The 20,558-nt window shown below is 48.1% G+C and overlaps 8 protein-coding genes across 8 annotated transcripts; 2 read left to right on the top strand and 6 right to left on the bottom strand.

The window, feature by feature from the left end:
• Nucleotides 1-114: 114 nt before the first annotated feature.
• F4822DRAFT_245220 (uncharacterized protein) lies at nt 115-1,390 on the bottom strand. The gene is made up of 2 exons (XM_051454352.1): nt 419-1,390; nt 115-356 (listed from the first exon to the last, which is right to left on the bottom strand). The coding sequence occupies exons 1-2, from the start codon at nt 861-863 to the stop codon at nt 253-255; spliced, it is 549 nt and encodes a 182-aa protein (XP_051314164.1). The 5' UTR covers nt 864-1,390; the 3' UTR covers nt 115-252.
• Nucleotides 1,304-2,765, top strand: F4822DRAFT_244790 (uncharacterized protein). Its single transcript, XM_051454349.1, has 2 exons — nt 1,304-2,116; nt 2,172-2,765. Exons 1-2 carry the CDS (start codon nt 1,744-1,746, stop codon nt 2,690-2,692), a joined length of 894 nt encoding a protein of 297 aa, XP_051314163.1. The 5' UTR covers nt 1,304-1,743; the 3' UTR covers nt 2,693-2,765.
• Nucleotides 2,766-4,284, bottom strand: F4822DRAFT_244791 (Metallo-hydrolase/oxidoreductase). Its single transcript, XM_051454350.1, has one exon. The coding sequence runs from the start codon at nt 3,874-3,876 to the stop codon at nt 2,839-2,841; it is 1,038 nt and encodes a 345-aa protein (XP_051314162.1). The 5' UTR covers nt 3,877-4,284; the 3' UTR covers nt 2,766-2,838.
• A 357-nt stretch (nt 4,285-4,641) lies between these two features.
• On the bottom strand, nt 4,642-5,959 carry F4822DRAFT_244760 (DUF1264-domain-containing protein). The gene is made up of 3 exons (XM_051454348.1): nt 5,283-5,959; nt 5,128-5,229; nt 4,642-5,061 (listed from the first exon to the last, which is right to left on the bottom strand). Exons 1-3 carry the CDS (start codon nt 5,578-5,580, stop codon nt 4,739-4,741), a joined length of 723 nt encoding a protein of 240 aa, XP_051314161.1. The 5' UTR covers nt 5,581-5,959; the 3' UTR covers nt 4,642-4,738.
• A 1,310-nt stretch (nt 5,960-7,269) lies between these two features.
• F4822DRAFT_429011 (uncharacterized protein) lies at nt 7,270-8,602 on the bottom strand (the record flags this gene model as incomplete). Its single annotated transcript, XM_051461007.1, has 2 exons — nt 7,270-7,724; nt 7,789-8,602. The coding sequence occupies 2 exons, from the start codon at nt 8,600-8,602 to the stop codon at nt 7,270-7,272; spliced, it is 1,269 nt and encodes a 422-aa protein (XP_051314160.1).
• A 1,209-nt stretch (nt 8,603-9,811) lies between these two features.
• F4822DRAFT_437314 (uncharacterized protein) lies at nt 9,812-13,609 on the bottom strand (the record flags this gene model as incomplete). The annotated part of the gene is made up of 3 exons (XM_051462403.1): nt 9,812-10,365; nt 10,978-13,180; nt 13,211-13,609. 3 exons carry the CDS (start codon nt 13,607-13,609, stop codon nt 9,812-9,814), a joined length of 3,156 nt encoding a protein of 1,051 aa, XP_051314159.1.
• Nucleotides 13,610-14,647: 1,038 nt separating this feature from the next.
• F4822DRAFT_244679 (uncharacterized protein) lies at nt 14,648-16,508 on the top strand. The gene is made up of 5 exons (XM_051454347.1): nt 14,648-14,932; nt 14,989-15,130; nt 15,274-15,461; nt 15,519-16,373; nt 16,464-16,508. Exons 2-4 carry the CDS (start codon nt 14,989-14,991, stop codon nt 16,284-16,286), a joined length of 1,098 nt encoding a protein of 365 aa, XP_051314158.1. The 5' UTR covers nt 14,648-14,932; the 3' UTR covers nt 16,287-16,373; nt 16,464-16,508.
• On the bottom strand, nt 16,380-18,014 carry F4822DRAFT_244527 (NADP-dependent oxidoreductase domain-containing protein). The gene is made up of 3 exons (XM_051454345.1): nt 17,574-18,014; nt 17,406-17,514; nt 16,380-17,347 (listed from the first exon to the last, which is right to left on the bottom strand). Exons 1-3 carry the CDS (start codon nt 17,820-17,822, stop codon nt 16,641-16,643), a joined length of 1,065 nt encoding a protein of 354 aa, XP_051314157.1. The 5' UTR covers nt 17,823-18,014; the 3' UTR covers nt 16,380-16,640.
• Between the last annotated feature and the right edge of the window lie 2,544 nt (nt 18,015-20,558).

Raw genomic sequence — 20,558 nt, 5'->3', positions numbered from 1 at the left:
ACAGTCAACCCATGGCTTCTCAATGTTGAGATCAACAAGTTCAGGAACCCATGATATATTATAACGAACGACAAAAGCTAACCCTCTACACCATCGAGAAATTCAGGGGTAAACAGAACGCCATCCACCACGAATCCAAGTACAATAGTATACAGTTTAAAACCATCCTGCCCTGCTCCATAATTCTCTATAGCCACCTACTAGCCGAGTAGAAGTTCCCGACAAGCTAGGTACCTTTTGAATCATGTCGCCTTAATAATAAGTACATTCAATGAAATCCCTGCCAGGGCCGTGACGCATAACACCGCACAACTTCTCAATAACCCTGTTGTGAGAATCCCAGGAGACCGAGAATACTATACAAGTAAATCCAATTAGTTATCTATCTCTTCTGTCATGGACTGTATGGGTTACTCACCAACTCTATCAGGGATTTGCTTGACGTTGTCACCGCCTCCCTTCCTCCAGGTCTTGTCCTTCATAAGAGGGTACTCGTACAAGGTTCCCGTGCACCCACTAAAGATCCTCTCGTAATTGTTGAAGACGTGAGGGTAGTCGCGGGATTTCGGCCTCCAACCTGGGCCATTGCGCTCTAAGACGGAGGCGCCCTCCTGCATGGCACGGTCGACCCGCGAGTAGCTAAACTCTGTCTCTTTATAGACGCCGTATGCCCCGTTGTCCGTCTTCGGGCACCAGAAGCTACCGGCCCTCTTGGTGAGGTCGAGGTCAGCCTCGGCAGTATTGATGGGCTCGGAAGTTCGAACTCCAAGGGCGATTTCTCCATCGCCCTCAATGATTGGAGAGGTAGTGGCTAGTGAAGCTAGGAATAGGCCGACGGCCAGAAAGCTGCTTGCGAACTTCATTTTAAAAGACCGGAAAACTTAAGGAAGTTTTAATGTGATTTATATAGTATATCGGATGATGGAGGAGGATATATGTGTTGGGTTGCTTGGTGTTTGGATTGTGAGACAGAGAGCTGGATCGTGGTCCCTTCTTATACACCATATTTCAAGATCTCGTCCGTCGAACATTGATCGCCTTGTTGATAGCTCGACTACCATCATGGTATACATTGCTACGTAGCCACCATGTCTCTATACCATGAAGTGCTGGTTTCTGCTACTAGCTTCAGTATCTTTCGTCGCATTTCCCTTTCCAGAAGAGTGATGGCATTGATCAACAAGTAGGAAGCACTGCAGCCATGTAATTGTTTCTTTTTTTATTATTTCGGCATTGAGGCTCTTCTAAGTATAGGTATAGCACGTGCTGTGTCTGTTGATCGTTTTATCATTTCTCTTGTCGTTAATTGACCCATAAGTTGGTTAGCAAGTACAACGGTTGGTTTGTTGGTTGGTTGGTCGATCGTGGATTGATACACACTACAACATGCAACTCTGCAAGGAGTCCATTAAAACGTGCCGCCGGTGCCACTTATAAATGCAACAACTTAACTCCTACGCGGGAGTAGATCGGAAAATCTGAGATGTTAGATGTTTTGTTTGGTTGGTTCTACTGTGCCGCCAAGGTGCTCCAGAACATCAACCATCTACACTCCAATTTATGATCCTATTACGTAGGGTACGACGTCACTCCTCCACCAAGTAAAAGTGTCCTTTTATTGAAATAAATTGAAAAAATATATCCATCTCAAAGGAACCAGTCTCGGATAACTACAGCTTGACCTAAACAATCAATCATCTAAATTCAGAACATCATTCTCATAACTTCTTCAATAACCCCGCAATGTGCGCCAACAAAATCGACGCTTGGATCGAGGCCCGCAAACAAGAGGACGACCCTCTCCGCCTCACTAATACCGAGGCAGAAGCATGGCGGCAATTCTTAAATGCGCCCGCGAGCGAAGTCGCGCATCATGCAAAACAGATTGCCCTTCCAAACATAAGACCAATCCAAGACGATGATTGTCGTCTTCATGAATTGTGGAACGCTCTGGCTGAAGCTGTCAATGATTTCACCGACCAGAACGACAAGCTAGCTCAATTCGTAGTAGAGTTGCATCGCTTACCCGATGGGAAAGGGATCGCAGGAGCTTGGCCTTTTTTCGAACCTCTGCCTGAGTTTGATATCTTCTGGACCGAATGGATCCAATTCCAATGTGAGTTCCGCTTGCCTACTATCATGTTCGTTTCTAACACATTCGCCTCTGGAAGTCGACCACTCACAGCTTGATGAGTCGGACCCTGAGCATCAGAAAAACCGTCAGGCTCATATAAACCAACATACCTTTCTGGCAAAAATCACAGCGCAGGGAGCTCCCGATAAAGCTACGGGCGGCAATTGGAACCCCGTCCTGGACCAGCGGGAACGTGGCGGCCTGGCTTTCACTTGGGCACTGGAAAGGACGCCTTGGGATGAGGAATCCCCTAGTTATGATCCCAATGGCTTTAGAATCAATGCCCTTGATGTCCACGTACTCGCTGCAGCACCGTGGCTTGCATACTGTGCTGAAGGCATGTATGAGAAGGCTCTAGCGGGAGGAAGAAAGTCCTGGGAGTACCCGGGTACATTATCGAACTGGGGCGTTATGGGTGGCTGGAGCAAAGAGAGATGGGATTTCTGGCGGAAGAGATTCCCCGAACTTTCTAACATGTCGGAATTGAAAGAGGAGACTAGAACCGTTGCGAAAGAATGCGCAGAACGAATGGCTGAGGCAGAGAAGTCCAGGTCATAATAATATCCAGTGTAGAATGAGACAATCCTAGTTTGGATACCAAATAGAAGGCCACTCACTTTATGATACCATATATACAGTTCTGTATGAGTTGAGATGCCTCTTTTCAACACTTAGTCCTTAACGCCTTGATTCCCTTTTCGTCCTCAAACAAGTTCATACTTCGTGCCTCCAAAAATTGGCGCCATACATCCGGGCATCTCCTTCTCAATCGCAACCTTGAACCGCCATCCAGTACAATGTCCCGGCATAAGAACCTTCGGCTCTAACGCCTTCAAATCTCGCATTGACAGCTCTAGCTTTTCTGGACCACCGTCCGCTAAATGGTACCCACCCACCACTGTGTATAGTGGCGCTCCTCCGCCAAGTTCGATCGCATGTCGCGACACATTAACAACACCCGCGTGGCTACACCCCGTGAACACCACAAGTCCCTTTCCTTTAAGGTTACACATAACCAACCGCTCATCCATGATCAACTCATCCGTCTCCCACTTCCCATTCTCAGTATTATACCGAATACCGCCGCGGATCCCACCTTCATACTCCGTAAGCCGCGGGATCTCACCAGAAATCAAAAACATATCATCAAGCGCAGTATGCACCTCATCACTCCTAACCAACTCCGCACCCGCGTTTTCAATCTCCTCAAAGCTCGGATCAGGCTCGAGCGAGATCGGCTCGGACGTCATAACTCCGCGAAACTCCGGACGATCAGGATGTACATCGACCACCACCTTCCCAACCTCCCCATTTCCCCCCTTCTTCTTAGCATCCTCAATCATCCTCACAGCACTCAGCAAGCCCCCCGAATGATCTCTATGCCAATGGGATAGCACAACCCTCTCAATCCTCCCCGGATCCAACCCCAACCTCGTCACATTTCTCTCCCAGACAGCTTCCTCGGGTCCAGCGTCAAAAAGCAAGGTATGCGACTTCCCGTCTTTAGTCGCCGTGACCAATAACGAGAGGCCGTGGGCGCCACAGCATAGCGTGTCCATGCGCATTTGCAGCTTGGCGCCGCCACGCTGTGTACCCTCGGCTAGGGGGCGGAGGGGTGCGCCCATGAATGATTGGGGGTGCTTTATTGAAGGGTGGGGAGACGGGGAGATTTGGTCGATTTCGTCGTTGACGATGGCGTGGATTGTTAGGGTGTCTACTTCTGTGAGTTTAGGGATTGCCATTCTGAAGGTATTTTAATTAGGAATTTGGTTATTGAGGTGATAATAGGTATGTGTAAGTGTGGATGGGTTACTGCGTGATTCCATGGTATACCGGTAGCTACGCACGATATATATTCGAACGCAGCAGCCCTACTTGACCTATCCTCTTGCTAGAAACCCGAACGCCGTAGCGTTCGCCGATTAGCTAAGACATAGCGAGCGCTCAGGTATAGATTCCCGTCGATCTCCCGTCTATACTGATTACCCACGTGGAAAACGTAGAGAAGGTGGAATTATTTCCGCTACTCTCTATACAAGTTACGCTCTATAATCGCCAACCTGGGGGCTGCGCCGCAGTCCACGTAAGTAATAAGCCCTTGCGGGAGGTTGGTTCCGCACTTGCAGTTCGATCCCGTAGATGGATCCGATTTTTTGGTATAGGCGGAAGTGGGAGCGGAAAATGTCCCGTCGTTATAATTATGACTCAACTACGCCCCGGGGATTATCTCGATACTATTGACGTTAGCTTGTCTGCCTAGTTCTCGTTTTTAAAATGATGGATCTCGGATTGTTATAAAACTCCGACTTGTATAAATACCTGATATATAAGGCATCCATCTTCGCATTAGATAGCTTTATAATGTTTCCTACTACACCGAAATAAAATACTGAGGGGAATTCAATCTGCATTGGACTTATCACTTGGAACTCTAGTAATGCCAAGAAAATGCGTGGTCGTCTATCAACAATTTTTAACACAACCCTTACAGGGAGAATAAAATCTCAGCACCCCTAAAATGTACTACACTCCCAGTCGCCTTCAACTCCGCGCTAAACACCCCTCAGTTTAGAGAATAGACATCCCCAATTAGAACCAAAACATTCAGTTTGATAGAACAGCTTGCTTGTCATCATGGGGAGGAAACCCAGTATCCGCCGTCTTATTAACCAGACCTAGCGTTAAAACGTAGCCATACTTCCAGCTATCTGCGCCCTCGACAATCGGTGGTGGGGGGATATCGGCGCGTGATTCCCTAATCTCTGTAGTGTTGACACCAAAGAGCTCGTCTCGTTTGTTGACAAAATCAGGGGTAATCTGATCGTCTCCCGTGTAGCCCATGACGAGTTCCGGGATGCCGATCGGGTAGGATGAATTCTGTTGGTCGTAGCGCCAGGTGTGGAATGTCTTGCCGTAGGTTCCAACCACTGCAAATAGAAAATTAGTAATTGCTATAGTATAAATGGCGTTAAATAGGGGCGGGGGGTACGTACAGACGTCCTTCATAATGGTATGGTCAACGGAGGCTGGCAGCCCTGGCTCGATGAGGAATCCGCTGGTGATTTCGTAGACATGGCTATGCCAAAGTTGGCGTTCTGGCATCAAAATTAGCCCCCTACCCCTGAACTTAATAGACATGTGTCCCCACCTTCGTAATCTAGAGTCTCGAAGGCCGAGGTAGTGATGATGTATTCGATACCAGCTAGGCGCGCAGGGGTCGTGGCAGTATTGTACACAGCGCATTGCAAAGTGTCGTCGGCGATGATTACGCAGTAATGGTTGGCAGACAACTCCCAATCGCTATGCCCTGAAACAAAGTGGAAGCCGTTCAGAAATAGCACGGTTCCTTCAGGGCCATAGTGACCAAAGGGGAGCGATGCTGACAGGCTTAGGGGGAGAAAAGCAAGCGCGGAAAGGGCCGCAGAAACAAGCTGACGAGAATACATAGCTCAGACTTTGTGCGGGTCGGCGAGAATTAGATAAGCTAGAAGCTGTAGACCGGAGGACCTGTTGAATCGAACGAAATTCCGTTGACGAATCGCGCGGATATAGTCTTTATATACTCCTCGAAACACAGAAAAAGCCATCGCGTCTCCATCGAGATTTGATAGACAGCTTTTCTTCATTTCCAGCTTTCTCCTCGGGAATAAGGGGGACAAAACATCCTTGGCATCTAGTATCGTCTCCCCGAGGATAGCGACTCCCGCGAGCAAGAGCAGAGGATTTTGCCATGAACTCATAGACTTGACCCGCGAAGTCGCCGTAGCCCCCTGGCCTTCAGATCTACGCGCAGAAATTTCCTTCTTTCAGGCATTCTGCTCACATGAGCGCGGGGCCATCGGGACGTGCCGGAAGTCGTAATAGCCTCCCTAAATCTAGCCGAAGACCTTGAGCAATACCGTCACGATAGCGTAGATACGCAGAACCCGCTACGATCAACCAGAGCATCGTACGGGTTAACTCCACAATGATCGCCTAATTCGTTTGACTCATCATCTTCCTGTCTGGCATCGAGGTCGGCGATTACACGACGCATAAAGTCCTCAAATTCGTAGCCATCTAGTGGTCGCCGTTCAGATCTAGCACCTTTAACACCGCACCAATTATAGGCTACATAGAAGACCGACAGCCGACGAGCCGTCCTTCCATTGACGGCTTGGTGAGTGGCTCCACAGATTGAGCAAGTTTGTCAACACGTCGCCCGTCAGAGTATCCGCTCCGTCGAGCAATTCCACAAGATTTTCCCAGCAGAAGAATCAGCAGCCCCTGGTTTCGCCGCGGTATGCGCTTTAGTGAAGTATGTAGCCCGCCGCCTCAAGAACAGGGGAAAGGGTTCGTATCCGCTACATAGTCGATTGAGTGTAAATCCTCGAAATCCAGCGGGAAAAATGCTGTGAGAACGAGGTCAGTTGGTGTAGTCGATTTACATCTTGTTCGAGAAGAAAGAAGTCAAAAATAGCTTAAAGATGGAAGGGGAAGATGGTCGTACATATAGTTCGTCGTAGAAGTCGATGGCTTCGAGCACGCCATCGCCCCTGTCACTGCGCTGAGAGGTTTATTTCCTTTTTCGGCCCTGTAGGGCTTCGGCTTTGGCGTTCCAGTGGACACCTTTCGCCGAGCCGAGCGCTAAAGAGGGGGTTGCGGTAGGGCCCGCTCCCGCTGTTACGCTGGGAAGATCACTGGATCTGATTACCTAGGTACGTACTACGTATTATGATGCCTCGATTAAAATCACGAACTTAGAGATATAGGGGACAAATTATCGGTTTAACGCAAGCTACAACATTTGCTTCATCTTTTTGGGGAGGCTATCGTACGTGTAGAGTGCAATATCCTCCTATCGCGAAATCTCTCACTATTCCGCGGAGCTTCCCCATCAACTCGCCGATTCATCCGCAAACGAAGACGAGGTCCTCGCCAAAAGCCAGTCGCCAGTTATTTCACCACGAAAATTGACCTGCAGCACAATTTATAAAAGCAGGGCCGTGTAGATGTCATAAAATGACGCAAGGATGATTATCGATCCTCAACCTCTGGTTCTTGGGTATTTCCCTAGGCACCTCCCTACTCCCGTCGTGGTTCGCCCAGTCGTCGTCGCACTCCTAGAATACCCCAACACCAAAATACCTTCTCCTTTATCGCCTACGGCTTCTTGGATCGACGCCTTTCCACTCTGCTTGCAGCTGACTCGATAATAATTTGTCGGCGCCGGTATCCTTTATGCGAGCCTCGTCCCACATCACATATCCCCATTCGCGAAGCTTGTTGGGAATGTATTCACCGTAGAGATTGCTGTACGTTCCACTCCACGTCAGGGTCCAAGCTGATGACGGGCGCGTCTCAGAGTCACCCTCGAAGGGCAGCGGATCACGAGCCGCTGATAAGTAGTCCTTTTCGCATGGGTGTTTATCGTATCGTAGACGTTGCATGAGCTTGGACCGATAAGAAATATTTACACCTATACCGTGATGGGATAACAGCCGATATTTAATGGCTGCTAGGTCGCCAGTATCATCCAAGAAATTGCGGATGCTGGACATCATCTGGAGTCCACGGGAGATATACGCGTCTACGACAATTTCCCTCAGATCTATTTGAGTAGGGTGGTGATGTTAGTCTATAGTTGTAAAGTAGCACTAAGGGAAGTAACTTACACCAGCCATCGAGATCACTCAGGGTTGGGGAGAGCTGGGGATGATGGTATCGGAGGAGTTCGGTGACGGGCTCAAGTTTTCTGTTTATCTCTGGGCGGAAGTATTCGAGCATTTCATCGTAAGTAGTCTTGGCAAATAAGTAAACGCACCAAAACTCCTCTACCTCCCAGGGTTCGGAATCGGCAAAGAAGAGCGATGAACCTAAAAGATGGGCTTCTCTGTCTTTTGTGATGAAGCCCGACCCTAAACCGTTATGGGGCCCAACACTGAAAAGGTGGGAATACAGCTGTAATCGGTAAAGGCCACGAACTACTCTTGTCTCTTCCGTACTACTAAGCTTCGTCGAACCACAGGCCGGCGATACTCCAATTGATTCGTTCAGTTTGGCCGCCGTGTACCGGACGTATTGGCGAATTGCTGGCCGAATAGCTCTGAAATAGCACCCCACCATCTGAATCGCATTGTCTTCTGTCATACGTGCCGAAACATCTAGTAGTTGGAGGCTGCGATAGTCTCTTAGATACTTGACTACTCTCGCTGGTGTACGGGCTTCTATGAACTTTCTCGACCTGGAACAATGAACTGCGAAAGCATCGATGGTGACATTGCTTAGTGTGTTGTATAAAGAGGATCGGAGTATATAGAGACGGTCTTCTCTATATTGCGCATGGTAGTAAGGCGACGCCCGAACAAAGTTCCTAAGGTCGCTTAGTGGCAAGAATGAGAGTATGTGCCGGCGGAGCTCAGGAGGGAGATCTTCAACGAGCGATTTGAGTTGCTGCTTAACGTGGTGGGTGTCCATGATTGACGACATTTTGAGATGGCCGACTTTCTCGATGGAAATTGGTGTAGGGTTTAGGGGGGATGAATGGAAGGGGTCCTTGGAGTTGACAATTGACCTGGATGTTATGGATGTGTAGGTATCAAGAGAAGAGGTTGTGGGAAAGAAGACTGTGACGAGAGAAATGGGATAATTAATTGAAAACCAGAAGTTTATATACCACTGTAGTATGGGTGGTAGGAGAAGAGGGCAAACTGTTAACCTCGAAGGAGAGAAAGAGTACTGTACATATTTCATCCCAAGTGACGTGGAAACGGTTGCTGCACTGGGTGGTCAAACCACCTAGCACTTAAGCCGCTAGGGAAAACAAGTGATTTGAATTGTCTGATAATAAGTTCGGTCAGTTGACACTGTTATTAGAACCAACTTACCTGGAGACTGCCATTCATGCCGGAATATCAGGAACGGGACTTGGCTAGGATAGTTGCACTGGGTGATTCCAGGATCGAAACCACCCAACTCACCAAACAAAACGTAGAAATACACGGTAAGCTCTATGTCGGTTTATCTTGTAGGAGAAGATCCTTTAGATAAGCGACCTACTAAGAAGTTTGCATTTCTTTGCTATCATGAATATCACATCAATGGAGGTTAATGCTACGGAAAGGCATCGATCACCAATCACCCGACCACGTTGAACAGTATTCATAGCATGCTTGACTTCTCTATTGTCTATCGAATTATGGCCTAACCGTTAGGACCACTGTGTGAGCCTTTTGGTTTATCTATTATTACATGCCATTATCATAACGCGTAACTTTTCATTAAGTCCTAACCATCATGTCTTTTCCGTCGTCCGCAAACCAGTGACCAATGCCAACGTCCCTCCCTTGGGTATAACTCGAATTTATCTAATTCGAGGGGTATACAAACCGTCGGAACGATTTATTATTAATATGTTTGTTGTTTTCTCTCGTGTCTATACGTCGTAAAAGGGGAGGGGCAATCCTCTTGCCACCTCATGCAGTGTTGTACATAAAACTGTTCCTCATGAACATGCGAGCTGTATAAATTAACAGAAAAAATAATGGATAGGGCTGACCCTTGTTGTTTTCTCTGGTTTGGAAGTTGTTCGCCCCGAACGCCGCGTAAATGCTTCATATGAAAGTCGTGAATGTGTCCGTGGGTTTGGGGCTAGTCGGGATTGGAGAAAGGGTCAGGTTAGTAGTTGGAGACGTCTCATCACTGCTCCATAATCATATTTCGAAGTGCCCATCTTAGGTCAGTTCGGTTGTGGGTGCCAGTAGTATTCCACGGTCCACACTTTCGACGCCATCGCGTCTCTTCTTCGTGCTGGCGTCTAATAAATTCTGGACCAACGTCGAATTCCTCGCCTACTAGCCAATCATCCCTAATGTCGCTTCCACGACCATGACCACCTGAGATGGAGTCCTTATCCTTCTCGTCGAGATCGGGAATGTCTTTGAATGGGTCATCGTCGTCCAGAGTATTAAAACCCTCCATAGGGTCGCTAGTCGTAGGAGTTGTAGTATCTGCTTTCAGCCAGCACATGTTCTGTGGATCGAAAACCATGTCGCCAACCCGCTTGACACCCTTAGTAGCAGTCATGTTGGTAATGAGCACCGGTCTCGACGTTGAGCCTTCTCTTTCACGTGTTACGTGTGGAGGCAGGGATGCTGTTATGGGTGATGAAGTCGGAACATCAAAGGCGTTGAGTACGTTGTCGTTTCCTTCCCAGCGGAATGTCGCCGGGTTATATGTCATTCCATTAACGACTGATGTCTGAGAGTTAGTGATGTGAACTTTAGAGCGAGATTTTTGAAATTTCTGAGGTATGCGGGGAATTGAGAGATTTTGAGACTTCTCGGGTTGCTTGGGCTGTTGAGATTGCTTAGGTCGTTGAAGTTGCTGAGACTGCTGAGACTTCTAATGCACCAGAGCACTCTGCGACTTCATGAGCGTCCGCGGCTTTTCGATAATTATTTCCACTGGGTTTATCTTCTCCATCATCTTCGACTTCTGAGATGTTTGGGTCTTAGGGGTTGTGTGGATATTTTTGGGTGGTACTTGTGGGTTTTTAGGGGATACGGTCGGCTTCTTGGTTGCTAATGACCTGGGTTGCTGTGCTTTCAGCGGGGAAGGGGTCTTCTGAGAAGTTCGGGCCTCCTGTAGTTTGCGGAGCCACTCAGGTGTGTGGGGAACTTGGGATGCTTGCTTTGGTGATATCTGATGCTCTTGAGGGCTTCGAGATAGCTGATGCTTCTTGATGCGCTCAGGTGTTAGAGGGATTCGAGACGGTTTTTGTCCCTGTCTTTTCTGCGGTTGTTCAGGTGTTTTGGGTTGCTGTGCCTTCGGTGTTTGGGGTTTTTTGGGAGTTGTAGGCGTACCTTTAGTCTCCTTCGCTGAATTAAGATTGGAGATCAAATGTGGTTTAAGTTGTGGCGTCTTTTGAGACTTCTTGAGCCGGGGTGAATTATGACCGTGTAGTGGAAAATTCGTCCTAGCGGATAACTGGGCGACTCGCTGATTGGCGACGGGAGCTAGGGGACCAGAAGCGGGTGCTCGTTGCGCAAGAATCGTCTCCCTAGCAATGCGGCTGGCGGCCGTATCTCGGGCAAAACGAGGTTGAGAATCTATTTTGGCGGGTGAAAAAGGAGACACAGGACTGGGAGTATTTCGATCCGGTAAGACGTTTTGATAGAGCTTGTTTCGAATATTTGTCCTGTTCCCGCTTCCGATTGGTTGTTTGACATATTTAGATTCAGCTTGTGCCGATGTTGGGAGATCATCAAATGAGTCAAGTTCATGGCCGTCGCCAAAGCGACGTACGCGACGCGGCTTGTTGATCTGTTGCCACACAGGTTCGGCAGCCATCCCCCCGTTACGCGTTCTCCTTGGGCTAGGTGATCTAGCGGCAGTACGAGAGACGGTGCGTGATAGAGGTCGAAGTTCTGGACCCTGATCGGAATCGTGACGACGGAAGGGTCGAGGGGCTTGTGTAGCCTTAGTACTCACATGTTGAGATTGCGATTGAGATGCACCGGCAGGTAAGAAAGGGAGTCTTCTCGCCTGTGCTGCGCTGCTCTCATAAACAGGGCGGGCGCGGTCAACTGGGGTCTTGGGTCGTAAAGAAGATTGGGGCCTGTTAGATTCGGCACGTGAATCGGTGCGAGAGGGTGGACGGTCAAACCGCGAGGCTGTTGATTTCGCGGCGCCTGGAGTATGGCGCATAGCTGGTAGAGAGCGCTTTAATCTTAGTAATTGTGCGCTGGTGGTAGTGGGTTCGTTGCGCAACGCTCCCGTCGACGCTTTTTGGTTCAATTCTCTTCTCCGTGGCGTGGAAAATTGAAGCGATTGAACTGATGAAGGAGTAGTAGGCGTGTGAACACTCGATATAGAAGATTGTGCAGAATGGCCAAGACGTGATTGAGATCTTCGGGATGGCCTCGGAGGTATGGGCCCACCACTTTCGGACACTGGTTCCAGTGAAGGCTGGGTTTGTGTACGCTCATGACTGCCCATAGGTCGAGGAAGACGAGAAGCAGGCGTTGAAGTAGTCGGCTTGTTGGTAAATGTTACGGAAACTGCCGTCTTTGGTCGCACAGGACTGATTGGTCGAGCCTCCTTCACCTTTACGTTGCGATGTAGCGACGGCTTGCCAGTTTGGAATACGTCGCCATCGCCAAAGTCAAGACCATCCAAGGGGTCCTCGCTATCTATCACAGGCTTGGCTGTGCTCTTAGGTGAGGGGTGTTGCTTATCTAACATGAACTGCTCGGGTTGTCTCTCAGGGGATGGGTCTTGCTTTCGTCGTTTCAATCGCTCACCTAGGTCCAAAGGACCATTCGGTATCGTTAGACCGTCAAAGATCTCGTCTTCGCTCTCAGCAGTGATAGAGCTAGCAAGACTCGGACTAAGGGCTGATACAGACGAACTACGAGTCGAAAATGCGTCGCGTTTCGTACCACCAAATCGGGTTCCTAAACTACCCTCACCCCAGTCGAAGTCGTCACTCGCGCTTAAGGCTGGGGTCTTAGGGATATCCATTCTTCTAGAGAGCTTTAGTAGGCCATCTGATGGGAGTTCCAAGTCGCCCTCAAATTCGTCTTCGCCCCTCTTCTTTTGAGGGGAGGGTGTGGGCGGGGTGATTAAAGATACAGGTCTAGATTGCGGTCGTAGTTTAGACGCTTTGATGGTCGCAGCTCCATCACCAAACACGTCGTCGTCGTCGTCGTCCGTATCTCGGAACTTGTCTAGGTTGATGGGTGCCGCTAACTGCTTCGGCAGTATTTGCCCTTGAGATATTTCTCGAGCAATGGTGGGAGCGTCTCGTTTTTCTGGACTAGCGTTCCAAGATGCGCTGACCTGTCTAAGTGACTCGGGGTATTTTTTGCTATCCTGGGGTTGCAGGCGGAGCGGGCCGGCAAGAGGAAGCTCTAAATCATCGCCGTAGTCTTCCTGGAAAATCTTCTTCATCTTTCTTCCCCCTAGTCGCTTGATGGTGCCTCCCATTAAGGCAGACAGTGGCGTATTTGAGGGAATCGGTATGCCTGCATGAGTTGCTGCAGCAATCGCGTCCATTGTTGATTTCTCTTCGTCGTCTCCAGTAGGTAGATGTACGTGTCGTTCGTCGTTTCCAGGTAGGGACTCACGATCAGATCGGAAGGAAGAATGGCTGTCGCGATGATGAGATTGTGGGTTCGCAGAGGTAGAATTGCTTCTGAAAGTGAGGTCATCATTATCGATCATAAAGTCGTCATCATCGCCCCAGTCCTCAATGTGACTACTTTTTCTACGAAGATGCTGCGTCTTCTCGCGAAGCTGTACTTTCTCAAGTTCGAGTCCCTTCCAGATTTCCATATCCTCTCTATTTCGTCGAATCGCTTCTTCTCTCTTAAGATCGGCATACTGGGCAGCGTAAATTTTCTCCATTAGGTTCATCTCCTCGTAGGGAATATCAGGAGGGGGATAGTGTGGGTTAGCGAGGGCACCGCGAGGAAGGGTATTGTTTGAAGACATTGTGACGGGGTTGGGCTTGAGGTGGACGGTAGAGATGATCACCGCGTCTCAATGTCAACGCCCCAAAACAATGCTCCTGTCTAATGGTTCTTCGTAGCTTGTCGCATCACTCTGTTACGATGTAAAACCGAGTCCAGAAATAGGTACAAAATTGATGCGACTATTAGAGAAAAGACGCAGAAAATTCCTTAAAGTGTCTGCGACAGTAAGGTCGAATGCGAAAAGATTCAAACGTATGTAGAGATAGGTGGAATCAATTGATTCGGTACAGATGGTAAGTGGGAATCAACGATTTGATAGGAGCGCTACCAAGTCAGAGTGGTAAAAGGTAAAGACATGGGTGGATTGGGTGGATTGTAGGCGGGTGCACGGTTAGAAATAAGGTGCGTAAGGTGTCGGGTGTGTTTGGTTGGTTGACTGCGACAGTATCAGATTGATAAAGCGTAGCGCAGTTAGAATAATTCAATGATGTCGCAGTTGCAACTATTACTGAATAATATTTTTCCGTATTGAAAATTGTACATGTACTTGGTCAAGAACAGATTGCATATGCTGAATAAATCGCAAGAATAATGCGCTTGATTGAATTCCTGAGATGAGATTCATACGTGAGTACAGAAGGTTGTGTTGAGAAACAAGTTGGATGAAAAGTGGATGGAGGGTGGTAAGGTGGGTGGGTGAAAAAATGGAGGATGGATCGGTGCACCAAGGAAAAGGTTGGTTGACCGGAAGTTCCTAGGTACACTACTTGATTTTTGGGTGGTTGGGATAAATGTGCACAGACCATATTTTAGGGCTATGAGGTTTCAATAAATAATGTGGCCAATAAATACCCTTCTTTAGGGCGGTCTTTTACGGCAGAAAACCCGCGACAGCAACGCGACACCCATAAAAACGCGGTCTTGTGCATGAGTACCTAGATACGTAAATACGTTTACCCCTCTTAAGGCACGTGCGCTCTTTACTTTCAATGTTGCGAAATTAGCCCCGAAGGTACCTATAGTATCTAAATAGGTACCACCTTCCACTGTATTTAGGGTCACTACAGGCTATATAGGTACCTACATAAAACATTGCATAGCTGCCTACTCAGCTGACTGTAGACCTATAATTTACCCTTCTCCTATCCATAGACTATCGATTACAAGGCAGCAGGACCTGCCTAACCAACATTGAACCTATTAGAAACATAATATTTTTGTTTTATTTTCTTAATCAATGAGTCAATATCTCTCGATAGCTTAAATATAAGCACACACCTTGCCTGACGCTTTGATCATCCAACTCGCTCGTGATAATTCGAAGAGACGGTCTTTGTTATAAGTTCAACGACAATCCAATAGACCGTTACGGCCCCGTAGCTACTAACACTGCCTAAGATGGTAGAGACTGCGGTTCTACGGTTCCCCATATCAGGAAGAGAAAACGAATATTTCTTGTTAGAGACGTCCTCCAATGGGTCGAAACCGCTAGACCTAAAGCTGGTCGGATCAGAGAGCACAGCTGTGTTCATGATGAAGCGTGAGTATTATCCAACCCTACCGATCATCCGCGTCCCCGGCTTCATGCGCCCAGATCCGATCCTAGCATGCACATTTCATGCATTATTATATGTTCACATATTTATACCGAGTTAGGGAAACTAAACAATTGTATTCTTGTAGTACGTCATAAAAGAGTAGCCGACTTCAAAGCCTCAGGCGGTCCTTGTTCTCATGAGGAGTGGGAAGAAATCCTAACTTCGATCTTAATTAACGAGCACCTACTACCCGATATCGAGATCAGAGCAGACGTCCAATCAGATGGCTCATCGGTCTCGCTCTCTTTTCGGAAGAACATTCAGGGAATTACGGTATATAATTCGTTTGATGACCTTCACATCGGCAATATCACTAACTGCAGTTTATAGCAACGGGTTGGTTCCCTGAAGCTAGAAGAAGATGAGAAGACAGAGATATCCCCCTTTGATTGGTGTGTCTCGGCTATTGGATCCCGAGAAAAGATTCAAGAAAACCTAGCTACTACCAACGCCAAAACCCAAGCCCTAGAAGATTCCCTTAAAGAACTCAAAGATCAATTGGACGATTTAATCAAGACAAAAGAAGAAGACGAAACCCATCTTCTTGAAAAGTTCCGGAATTTACTTAACGAGAAGAAAGTCAAGATTCGACAGCAACAGCGTCTCCTAGCATCCGCAAACGTAGACCCCGAAAAGCTGGCGAACGTTGCCGGCAGCCAGAGTAAACAAAAGCACGTCGCTCAAACATCACGTGCTTCAAAGCGAAAAGTAAAGGAGGAACCTGAAAGTAGCGACGGATTTGAGAGGATGGATGTTGAGGAGGACGGTGGTGGAGACGGCATCGCACAATCGGAGGCCGACGACGACGAGGGTAACACGACAGCAGATGAAACTGCAAGTGGATCGAGTTCAGATGACGAACCGGCGCCGCCGCCACCAGTAAGATCGCAGAAAAATCAAGCCGTGGCGCCAAAACGCGCCACGCGGGCATCCACGTCGGCGAAAGGAGCCCCTAAGCCCGACAGTGGCCCACTAGACGATGACGATGAGCCGTTACCGCCAAGACGAGTTCTGCCATTTATGAAAAATAAGAAACCCACAGCTCCGCCGCCAAAGTCAGCGGACAGTGATGAAACGGAGTCAGATGATGAGCTATGATAAAGCTAGATACGATTATACCAATGAGACCATACATTTACGAAACAGATATGATAGGGACTTGGCAATGAAATCCGTTTCCTACAGGTTTCGATACACCGCCCCAAAGTATCAGGCTCGCCATTCACTAACTGCACATTCAAGAGTCAATTTCTTTGCTGATATCATAGGACCCAGACCTTTCTGATTGAATTCAGTCATCTAACTAGCCTAAGCGATGACGATGTCACGACTGTCGATTTCTTTATAAAGGCTTTACATATCCAATGAACCTTATCCCATCCCTCCCAATATGAGTTTGTACTCATTCAGACATCCTAGAAATAATGATAAACCAAACCAACTCCTCACCATTTAGCGCCTGTCGTCAGCGCCGTAGATATCGTTGAAGTACCCACGGAAGTGCTTCCTCTTTCCAACCTCGGAGATATCCTGGATCTCACTAGGCGTGAGCTTGAATGTGGGTAGTTTCCTCTGGAGACCTTGCAGGCGCTCCTCGTTGCTGGTTGTTGTGACGGCGACGATACCCTGATCTAGGACCCACCTTAGCATGATGTCGACTTCCGAGACACCGTACTTGCGCGCGAGCGCAGCGCAGACATCGTCGACGGGGCCGGGGAATGCCTTGGTGATAGGCGATAGGGTGGCGTAAGCAGCGGTTGCGATGCCGTGCTGGCGGTGGTAGTTGACTAGATTGCCGTGCTGTAAGTAGGCGTGGTACTCAATTTGGTTGACAGCAGGCTTGACGCGGGCGGTCCGCAAGATGATGTCGAGGTGCTCTTGCAGGAAGTTGGATACACCGATGGAGCGCGCACGGCCAGATTGCTTGATGGCTTCCATCTCGGCCCAGACCTGCTGGAGCCGATCGGGACTGGTGGCGATTTGCGGCCAGTTCACCAGGTATAGGTCGACGTAGTCGAGACCTAGACGGTCAAGGGAGGCGTCGAAAGCAGCCTTGACGGTGGTGGACACAGTCCATACCTTGGTTGTGACGAAGAGCTGCGATCGCGGGACGCCGGATTGTCGGATTGCTTGACCAAGTTGCTTCTCGTTGCCGTATACTGTGGGGTTTTTGTTAGCAGAATGAAAAATAAGGAAGAGATGATATCGGTTTCTTACCCTCGGCTGCGTCAAAGTGAGTGAAGCCACTCCTGATGGCTCTTAGGGCTGAGTTGAAGACCTTGTCTCCTTCTCCGTCGAAGAATGCCTGACCGAGGCCGAATGCAACCTGCAATTTCACCGTCAGTTTCACGCTCACAACTTCAATAATCTCCTCTGAGTACTTACGACAGGCATTTCATTGCCGTCGTTCAATTTCAGATTTGGGATGAAAGGAGCCTGCCTCGATCCGCTACTGGGACCATTGGACTGGTATGTCGAGCCATTACCATATGATGGCCCGTTGGCATATGATCCTCCGCTGGAGTATGCCCCGTTCGAATACCCCGTTCCATTGGAATAGCCTGCCCCATTGGGATGGGCCGGGCCTTGGGCATAAGTAGGCCCATTGGCGTAGGCTGTTCCGTTGGAAATCATTTTTGGGTATGGTAAGGATAGTTGATGTCTTCGTAAGGGAAGATAAAGAATCAAAAAGTTCTTCTGAAGATGAAGGGAAAGTTGTGTTTAAATATCCATTCCGAATCCTTTACGGTGGCAACGAAGCCATCTTTCGAAGGTCGATCGTCGCCAGCCGCGCTTTGGGTGCTGTCGTTGATTGTTGTCAATAGTGGACATGGTTTAGGAAGGGTCCACGACATCGCCCAATTGGTACAGTTGTTCATGATGACGAAGTCGGGCCGCTATTGTGTACGGCCGTGATGGGACGAGTCTCTGTCATAAGCTCGTGTTGGAGGGGGCGTTTGCAGCGGGACTGACAGGTAATTACATCCCATTCGAAAGCTGGACGTATTGAGAACCAAATCAGATTCTATTCTGTTTACTCTGCATTAGCCTCATTGATGATGCGTTCAATAGAGCTGGCGGAGTTGATAAACTACCCCTACTTTCTCGACTAATCAACGTTGGCTTACACCCTTGGGCATAGGTAAAGCCAACTACAAATGGATATCCACCCTGACCAATAGGCGAAGTTCCCGCCGGTGTGGATTGCTTCTGAACCATGAATATCGTGCCTCACATCTACAATAAAACACACAACGAACATGTACAACATATAAAAACTCCACTTAAACTGAGATCCGTCATCTTGGCGCTAAGTTAGATTGCCAGGGCTTGTTGTCATGAAACATCCTCACATGCGCAGCATTTGAAGAGTCATCAACGAGTTGGTCACCGTACCGATTTCCTCTGAGAAGGACCCGAGGTTTATGAAAATGGATCATATCTAGATCATGGGGAAACAGCAGGTTTCCATAGTCATGTAGAATGTCACAATAACAATTATTGTCGTCTCCAGATGAATCGCCTTATGATTTCATGATAAATAGGGGTCTACCTGAGGTGCATAATATAATTACTAGGAAAAATTAATGTTCTTGTAACCCGATTTAATAGCTACATAGCTGGTATACACGAAAGGGAGGGTGAAGTCCTCATGGACTGATATATATCATATTCCCAAGCACGCATTGTAGAGAAGTTTTAAAGCAAATTTCTTACTTTCACCACTTAAGCACCTTTGAGACCATCGCCCCTAGCATAACTCCAATGTGGAATCCTTCCGTTGTTACTTTGATGTTGGGAGGGTCTCGTGACTACCAAGTAAACGACATTTAGACAGGAACGGCTCTGCTTTCGGGACGTCTAAGAGTCGTGACTTTGGTATCTGTCTGATTTCTTGCCGCTTGGGCACCTTCCTTGAAATGATATAGATGAATAGTCTCTATCACAACTTCGATATTAAGAAGAACGTCTATCGAGGTAACTACCAGGTATATGGTCTTCGAAAAGGAACGACTCTGCCGCTAGAACATCTATGGGTCGTGGTTTACCCCATTGTCTATCCACCTAGGTACTTCCTTCAAGATGAAGTAGGCAGAATATAGAATCATTCAGTCATTACTTCGTTAATAGGGGTAGTCTCTATGCGTCACTGCCAAGTGTATAGCCTTTGAATAGGAACAACTCTACCTTTAGGACGTCTAAAGCCGTGACTTACTTCATTGTCTAGTTTCTCGCCGCTTCCTCTGAGACTTTGAAAATCCCTAGGTACGACCCCCTTATCTAAATACAGTCTGGGTAGTAACGTCCATGGTGTGAGAGGAAGAACGACGTCTAGAGTCAAGTCGTCGTTACTCTGAGCGGAGGGGTTTAAACTGAGCCCCGATACGGCCATTACGAGTCGGTCTGCGAGGGTAGTGCGCAGAGAACCCTATCTCCTAGTTTACCTAGGTATCGTCATACGTGTCGGCGCTAGATCAACGTACCTAGATGAGGCCCTGTGCGCCGCCTTTAGGTGTACTAGCCCCCGTAATACATCCATGTAACCACTAACAGCATCTCGCACCATCTCGTCGCTACTTCACCCCACCGTGATTAAGTACCCCTCGTTCAAGTTGACTAATACCAGTCAGCAGCACCCCCGTTATTGTCGACGATAGAACCACACGGAAGGCCATAACAAACAAATTTTTTTCGTGGTTTGTTTAGCCCTAATCACCCATCCTTTCCCTCCTCTATAAATTCTTCCCACTCTCCCCTCTCCATTCCCTTCCCTTCTCTTCTCTTCTCTCTTCTTCACACACTCTTCACACACTCTTCACACCCTCCTCCCACACAAAACATAAAACACCACCAAAGCCAAGCTGCTTGCCTCCCCACCTCTTGCATCTCTACCCAAGGTAATTTTTCTTGCCCTTCTCAACACACCGAGAATACTAAGACCTTGAGATCTTAAAAATATTCAGAGTGGCCAAGCAGTAGCTAGGCTTGCTTTCCTTTTCGTTTACTTTGTGGAAAAACAACTCCCACAAATGATTCCTGCCCCTTCTCTTAACCTCTTCATCATCATCCTTTTCATCACTGTCACCATCACCATCACCATCACTCCCGTCCGCTTCTCCTCGACCTACTCGTCGACCATTCTATTCGCCGAGCAGTAGGCCCGAGTTGCCTCCAGTAAATTTTTATTTTCCTTCTGTCACCGTTTCTTTCCATACTGGAATAAATCGCCAACCATTTTTAGGACGGCGGACGAAGTTGATCGTCGCTCCAACACCACCTTCACGTCAAGTGAGCCTCCAGTCAAGGTACCATACCGTAAGTTTCATTTCTCTCGCATCATCGTCAAAGCGCCGAACAGGTTGCTGACCA

The sequence above is a fragment of the Hypoxylon trugodes genome (genome assembly GCF_022578975.1).
Source record: "Hypoxylon trugodes strain CBS 135444 unplaced genomic scaffold F4822scaffold_5, whole genome shotgun sequence".
NCBI classification, from domain to species: Eukaryota; Fungi; Ascomycota; class Sordariomycetes; order Xylariales; family Hypoxylaceae; genus Hypoxylon; species Hypoxylon trugodes.
The sequence above is the reverse complement of the archived record's forward strand: the minus strand, read 5'-3'. Positions and strand labels throughout refer to the sequence as shown.

Bases quoted from the DNA above. Each gene is read 5' to 3' on its own strand.
- F4822DRAFT_245220 (XM_051454352.1), bottom strand. From the start codon at position 863: ATGAAGTTCGCAAGCAGCTTTCTGGCCGTCGGCCTATTCCTAGCTTCA. The intron at 357-418 runs GTGAGTAACCCA...TTACTTGTATAG, and splicing joins GCAAATCCCTGATAGAGTTG to TATTCTCGGTCTCCTGGGAT.
- F4822DRAFT_244790 (XM_051454349.1), top strand. From the start codon at position 1,744: ATGTGCGCCAACAAAATCGACGCTTGGATCGAGGCCCGCAAACAAGAG. The intron at 2,117-2,171 runs GTGAGTTCCGCT...CGCCTCTGGAAG, and splicing joins CGAATGGATCCAATTCCAAT to TCGACCACTCACAGCTTGAT.
- F4822DRAFT_244791 (XM_051454350.1), bottom strand. From the start codon at position 3,876: ATGGCAATCCCTAAACTCACAGAAGTAGACACCCTAACAATCCACGCC.
- F4822DRAFT_244760 (XM_051454348.1), bottom strand. From the start codon at position 5,580: ATGTATTCTCGTCAGCTTGTTTCTGCGGCCCTTTCCGCGCTTGCTTTT. The intron at 5,230-5,282 runs GTGGGGACACAT...TTTTGATGCCAG, and splicing joins CGAGACTCTAGATTACGAAG to AACGCCAACTTTGGCATAGC. The intron at 5,062-5,127 runs GTACGTACCCCC...TTCTATTTGCAG, and splicing joins TACCATTATGAAGGACGTCT to TGGTTGGAACCTACGGCAAG.
- F4822DRAFT_244679 (XM_051454347.1), top strand. From the start codon at position 14,989: ATGGTAGAGACTGCGGTTCTACGGTTCCCCATATCAGGAAGAGAAAAC. The intron at 15,131-15,273 runs GTGAGTATTATC...GTATTCTTGTAG, and splicing joins AGCTGTGTTCATGATGAAGC to TACGTCATAAAAGAGTAGCC. The intron at 15,462-15,518 runs GTATATAATTCG...TGCAGTTTATAG, and splicing joins AGAACATTCAGGGAATTACG to CAACGGGTTGGTTCCCTGAA.
- F4822DRAFT_244527 (XM_051454345.1), bottom strand. From the start codon at position 17,822: ATGATTTCCAACGGAACAGCCTACGCCAATGGGCCTACTTATGCCCAA. The intron at 17,515-17,573 runs GTAAGTACTCAG...GTGAAATTGCAG, and splicing joins ACGGCAATGAAATGCCTGTC to GTTGCATTCGGCCTCGGTCA. The intron at 17,348-17,405 runs GTAAGAAACCGA...AAAACCCCACAG, and splicing joins TCACTTTGACGCAGCCGAGG to TATACGGCAACGAGAAGCAA.